The 6,246-nt window shown below is 32.9% G+C and overlaps 2 protein-coding genes across 2 annotated transcripts; one reads left to right on the top strand and one right to left on the bottom strand.

The window, feature by feature from the left end:
* The first annotated feature begins 2,617 nt into the window (after nucleotides 1-2,617).
* On the top strand, nucleotides 2,618-4,286 carry LOC112704557 (uncharacterized). The gene is made up of 5 exons (XM_025755728.2): nucleotides 2,618-3,102; nucleotides 3,178-3,297; nucleotides 3,370-3,469; nucleotides 3,550-3,800; nucleotides 3,896-4,286. Exons 1-5 carry the CDS (start codon nucleotides 2,759-2,761, stop codon nucleotides 3,981-3,983), a joined length of 903 nt encoding a protein of 300 aa, XP_025611513.1. The 5' UTR covers nucleotides 2,618-2,758; the 3' UTR covers nucleotides 3,984-4,286.
* Nucleotides 4,287-4,826: 540 nt separating this feature from the next.
* On the bottom strand, nucleotides 4,827-5,996 carry LOC112760404 (transcription termination factor MTERF15, mitochondrial-like). The gene has a single exon (XM_025808117.1). It carries the CDS (start codon nucleotides 5,994-5,996, stop codon nucleotides 4,827-4,829), a length of 1,170 nt encoding a protein of 389 aa, XP_025663902.1.
* Between the last annotated feature and the right edge of the window lie 250 nt (nucleotides 5,997-6,246).

The following is a 6,246-nucleotide window of genomic DNA, read 5'->3' as shown; positions in this document are numbered from 1 at the left end:
TGCGTTGGAAAGGGAATTTTGGGGGTGGTTTGCCAAGTCACCAAAATACGGTGACCATGTTAGCACTGTGTATGCCGGAAATGTGCTCCAGTGAACTCGTGGGTAGGCTTGTCAAATTTTAAAATCTTTTAAGAATTATTTTGTCAATAACAATAATGAGGTACTAAAATGACAGCGTTTGAATCTTTTGAGTACTGATTTGATCATTACCTCTTTTTAGAATAAAATCAAAATTAAGTTTTTTTTATTAAGATTTTTTTTGTCAAGTGGACTAGACAACTCCCAATCCTAAGTATCATAACACCCACACTACACACTTACTCATATAACATTTAAGGGTTAGCATTTAATACTTAGTAGGGGACCGATTCCATACTCCCCTAATGTTTGGAGTTTTAAAACTCTTTTACATTATTAACATTGTAATCTACGTTGGCGTAATATCCTAGGGAATTCCATTAATAAAACTTTTAATGTATATTGACAAAATTATTAATTAATTAATATTTTTTTTGTAAAACTACTAATACATTAATTATAACTTTTAAAATATATTTTTAATAAAATAACAATTATGATTATTACAGAATTTTTTTATTTTGATGACTTACTATTGAAAATTTAATATATTATATTGGTATATAAATTATTAAAATTATTAAATTTGTTTATAAATTCTAATTAATTAATAATTTTTATTTTTATTTATTTTAATTATTTGTTTGATATTATAACTTATCTCATAAAATTTGAATTTTTTTAAATAAATAATTTAATTATTTTAATTACCAAAATAATAATTTGTAACGTACTTACCAATTTACACTATATTTATTTATTTCGTTTACATATGTGTATTTTTTCAATTTTCATATATCTTGTTTACACATAAAAAATTATCTCGTTTATAGTATAAAACGAGATATATGTATTTATAAATAATTAAATATAATTTTTAAAAATAATAAAAAATATTAATAATTTAAATTAGGCCAAATTTTGTAAAAATGGAATGTTTCAAATAATAGAAAAAATAAACCATCCATTTTAAATAATAGAAAATATGGACACGTTAACACGTATAAAAGTACATAAGTACAACGTTAACTGCCCATTGCACAGTTTTTTTTTTTTTCTAATTACCCACTAGTAAAACTATTCTTTGTTCCATTCACCCACTTCCATCTACTTATGTTTTTTTATTAGAATTTACACTAAAATAATTCAAATAATATTTCAAATTTTTAATTGACAAAATTTATAAATTTTGTATGTACTCTTTTGAATATTAATTTTTTAATTTAAATTATATATATTTTAAATTCCGTTCGTCACATGAGATGAGAGTGTATAAAAGTTTGAAATATAATTTAAATATAGGTAATTTATTTGATGACACAGTTAATGAAGATCACGACTCTATTGGCATAGAATATAAAATTTTTTCTATTTAAGTTGGTTGTACAAAATTTGTTACAAAGTTTAGTCCAATTTAAATTATTAATATTTTTTATTATTTTTAAAATTATATTTAATTATTTATAAATACATATATCTCGTTTATACTATAAATGAGATAATTTTTTATGTATAAACAAGTGATATAAAAAATTGACAAAAATATACATATGTAAACGAAATAAATAAACATAGTGTAAATTGGTAAGTACGCTACAAATTATTTATTTTGGTAATTAAAATAATTAAATTATTTATTTAAAAAATTTCAAATTTTATGAAATAAAAATATCAAATAAATAATTAAAATAAATAAAAACAAAAATTATTAATTAATTAAAATTTATAAATGAATTTAATAATTTTAATAACTTATATACCAATAGAATATATTAAATTTTCAATAGTAAATCATCAAAATAAAAAATTATGTAATAATCATAATTGCTATTTTATTAAAAATATATTTTAAAAATTATAATTAATGTATTAGTAGTTTTACAAAAAAAAATATTAATTAATTAATAATTTTATCAATATACATTAAAAGCTTCGTTAATGAAATTTCCTAGAATATTGCGCCAACGTACATTACAATGTTAATAATTTAAAGGAGTTTCAAAACTCCAAACCTTATGGGAGTATTGTAATCTATGAAGTACGGACACTTCGTTAAGTTATCGTGTCCGCGTGTCGAACACATTTCGGACACGACACTCACCGACACTCGTCCGACACGCGTCAACCGTGTCTTAATAGAAAATAAAAAATTTTTCTCTGGACACGCTTGGACACACCTAAATACCATTACATTTTCGCGTTTACAGTCTTATTCTTAACATATATTCTTAAAATAAATTTAGATATAATATATATTATTATTTATTAAAACAAAAAATATTTTAAATACTTAATATAATTAAAATAAGACATTAAAAATAATTAAAATTTTTAATTTATATTTTAATATCAATAAAATATCAAAATATTATTACAATTTATCTAAAAAAACTTTATATTTTATATATATACGTGTCTCCATATCATGTAAAATTTTAAAATTCGCGTGTCGATGTATTCCGTGTCGTATCGTGTTCCGTGTCAGTGTCAGTGTCCCTGCATCATAGATTGTAACATCCACCTAGTTAGTATATTCACAAAAATTTAAACTCAGATACTACATATTAAGAGACATATGATTTAACCAGTTGAACTAGGTCTCAGCTGAAGGTGTGGGCTAAAGCCCAAGACGAGGCCTGTATATCTTCTTCTGTGAGCTGTGCAAGCAACGTGTACGGTGATGGAACGGAATCGTTCCCTCCGGCGAAAGACACACAAAGAGAAGGAGGTGGTGGTCAATAAGGTAATTTGGGCAGCTATCGAGGGGCATTCTTGTCCAATATGTTTGACCGATCTGGAATCTCGGTTCAGAGAAGCTGCGGTTCTGTCCCCCTGCTACCACGCTTACTGCACCGACTGCATCCGCCGTTGGAGTCACGTGCGCAGAGCGTGCCCTCTCTGTAATTCCGGTTTCGCCTTCTGGTTCTCCATCCTCAGCCTCTCTTCCAGAACCTTCCGGAAGCACTTCTTACCCTTCCACTCTCATTCTGATGCAAACCAACCGCCACGACTTCCCTCTACCAGGTCAATTGCTCTCTTCAATCTTACCATTGGAGAATTTTGAGAATAAGGATTTAGGGTTTCTTATTTGTTTGGTAGGGCGAGGGTAGCGGTGACTAATGGACAAAGGAGGGCATTGCCCCGGAGAAGATCGTTTGGACGTGCTGGACTTGTGAGTGCAGATGTTATTGCTCAGAGGAAGCTTCAATGGCGTGCTAGGTATGTAAACAACAATTCAATTGAGTATATTTGAAGATTGGTTGATATGATTTGGGAATTTGGGTTTTGTAGCATATACAATCAAAGGTTGCAACCTGATTATGCAACCCTAAGGTGTCTTGAGCGAGGATGCAAAGGCTGCGGTCCATGCAACTTGTTCCTTTCCATGGGGGTATACTTGTCTTTTTCTCCTTTCTCATTTTCAATTCTTAGTTGCAACAATGTTCTGTCTTTCACTCTGTAAATTCTCAGAATGGAACAAGAAATGCTATTAAAAGGGACATTCTACAACGGATTGAGCCATGGATAATGAGGGAGCTACAAGCTCTCTTAGGGGACCCAGATCCAACTGTCATTGTTCATGTTGCCACCTCACAGTTCATCACTTGGCTAGAAGAGAAGGCGAAATCGCCATCTCGCCACCTTCATGTGGGAGATACCTTCATTTCACCTCTTCGTCCATTCCTGCATGATAAAGCGACCATCTTTTGGCATGAGCTAAGGTACTTGAGTCTCTTAATTCTCTTGGGAAGAATGAGAAATATTTTTCCTTTGTTGCCCCTTTTCGTGACCAATTTTCAATTGTATTGCCCACTAGTTGTTTCGCTGAGGGTTGTCACAACATGGATACCTACGATGAAGTCGTCGAATATAAACAACAGGAGTGGGTGGACGACACACATTAGATGTTACTGTTGCCTCTTATCATCCCTTAAATCTGGTGATGATGCCTTCCCCACAACTATGAATTATGATACCAAATCTCTTGGGAGATCTTAACGGTTGCTTGGGTACAAGTTGAAAGCTGATCCCTGTTCCTTGTTGGTGTTGGTGCATCCAGACAAGAACCATGTGTTGCTGATTCGCGTCCATTTCAGTCCGTTTCCAACGTTGTCAAACGTAATTAGTTTAAGGTGTAAAAAGACCAGCCTGTAAATAATATTTATCCACATCTATCATCTCTATTAAATGGTAATTTGGGTAGCCAAGTTGATTGAATTGCTTTTAAATTCGATGTCTAACACAACTTTAAACCGTGACTAATATCAATCAACAAAAACACTTATTCAAGAATAAAATTACACTAGACTTTGTACCAAAAAACATAAAGGGGAAAGAAGATCAACATTGGGGCTCATTGCTGATGCAAGGATCAACGGCATCACATCATGTTCCAAAATTACAGACAAATGTGGAGAGGATTATATTCATCTTCCCCTGAAAAATAACGAAAGATAAAATTGTGAACTACAATCTACAGTCCTCCCTAATCAGTAATCACCACAAGGTTCTTAGACATTGTGCAGTTGCAAAAAATATTAAAAAGATGGCAGCTCAGCACGCTGGATTAGAAGCATTCCCACTGAAAGCATCACATGTCACACACATTGAACCCCAGATCACTAAAACTAACTACTAAGCCTCTTATGCTGACAGATATTACTGCCTAATTCATGGCAAAATTAATGCAAATTATCAAATGAAACCTCAGAAAACTAGACTGAAATTCAAAAAGGTATCCACAAAGCTCAAGACATCAATTTACTATCCATTACTGGAAGATTCATTTTCTCCCGATACAGCTTCAATAACTCCGGTGCTTGATCCTTATCACGATTCACATAATTCTTAAAGAACATCTCTTCCGAAACAGTATATGCTAACAAATGCCTACAACTCTTAATGACACCATTGGCCATAAGAATCTTCAAGACAGCAGCCCTGGGAACAAGCCTTTTCTCCAAATTCAGCGAGAGAAGAACCGGATAATTGGTGACATCAACAGGCTTCCAACCGAGTTCTTTGACAAAGAATTCAATGCAGGCCTCAATTTTCTGCACAGATTTGAGCATACAGAAAGGGTGCTTCACAAAAGCCTCACGAATGTTGTCATCAGTTAATCCAAACCTCTTGTACAACTCAACTTTCCTATCCCACATGGACTTTGGAAGCAGCTTAGCATACAATGCAGGAACAAAATTAGCCTTGCTGGGATCAACCCCCATTTTAATGACTTCATCTACCATACTCTTAAGGTCTTTAGAATTGAACAGAAGCAACCAAGGCCAGTGGCAAAGTAGCCTTGCCAAGCTTCTCTCACGGACACCTAAATCAACCAGCAAGTTAATATTCCGATGCGACGTTGCAGAAGTTAAAATTTGGACAGAGTGTAAAATAGAAGCAATGGTCCTTTCTTCAGAACGAATGAAATTGTTCAACAAATCGAAAGTGGGGATTAGGTGTTTCTCTAAGCTTCTTTGCAAGATTTGAGGGTTGAGATCGATGAGGCGGGCAAGTTGTGATTTTGAAACACCTTTGGAGGTGAGGAACTCGAGCTTGGGCAAGATGGTCTCTTTGGGTTTGCTGACGAGAATCCGGGGCTTTTTCCGAATGACATTGTGAATTTGCAAATCTGAGAAACCGAAGCTCCTGAAGAGTGCGATGACTGAGTCGGGTTTCTCTGGAGTCTTAAAAAGTACGTATTTTGAAGCATGAAGAGCCGAATCTGGGAGGAATCCACAATTGTTGACGAGGTAATTCACCGTAAAGGATTGATTTTCCAGGGTTTCTGTGACTGTGGCGTAATTGGGAGCACGGAATATGGAAGATGGTGAAGGGATCAGAAATGAGGGTGATGAGGTTCTTGTGATGACAGTGAGGTGGTACAAGAACAGGTTTTTGTTATAAGATCCCCTCATCAGTTTTCAATTTTTTGACAGATGGACGAGTGAGTAAAATGGGAGAAGGGATAAACCCTAAGTTTCGGATTCAGGATGAGAAGAAAAACGAATTATTATGACGAACTCCTCCTAATAGTTAAAAAAGAAATGTTAGATTAATCCTAATTTAATAATCCAAAAGCGTATTTTATTTTATATTTTTAAATATTAATAATTAAGTGATAATTAAAATCAATCCCTTTTCACACACAAATTGCTGTTTTTTTTT

This window comes from Arachis hypogaea, chromosome 1, assembly GCF_003086295.3.
Source record: "Arachis hypogaea cultivar Tifrunner chromosome 1, arahy.Tifrunner.gnm2.J5K5, whole genome shotgun sequence".
NCBI lineage: Eukaryota > Viridiplantae > Streptophyta > Magnoliopsida > Fabales > Fabaceae > Arachis > Arachis hypogaea.
This window is presented reverse-complemented; position numbering and strand designations above follow the sequence as displayed.

Coding starts and splice junctions, on each gene's coding strand:
- LOC112760404 (XM_025808117.1), bottom strand. CDS start 5,996: ATGAGGGGATCTTATAACAAAAACCTGTTCTTGTACCACCTCACTGTC.
- LOC112704557 (XM_025755728.2), top strand. CDS start 2,759: ATGGAACGGAATCGTTCCCTCCGGCGAAAGACACACAAAGAGAAGGAG. Junction 3,103..3,177: donor CCACGACTTCCCTCTACCAG/GTCAATTGCTCT, acceptor TTTGTTTGGTAG/GGCGAGGGTAGCGGTGACTA. Junction 3,801..3,895: donor ATCTTTTGGCATGAGCTAAG/GTACTTGAGTCT, acceptor ATTGCCCACTAG/TTGTTTCGCTGAGGGTTGTC.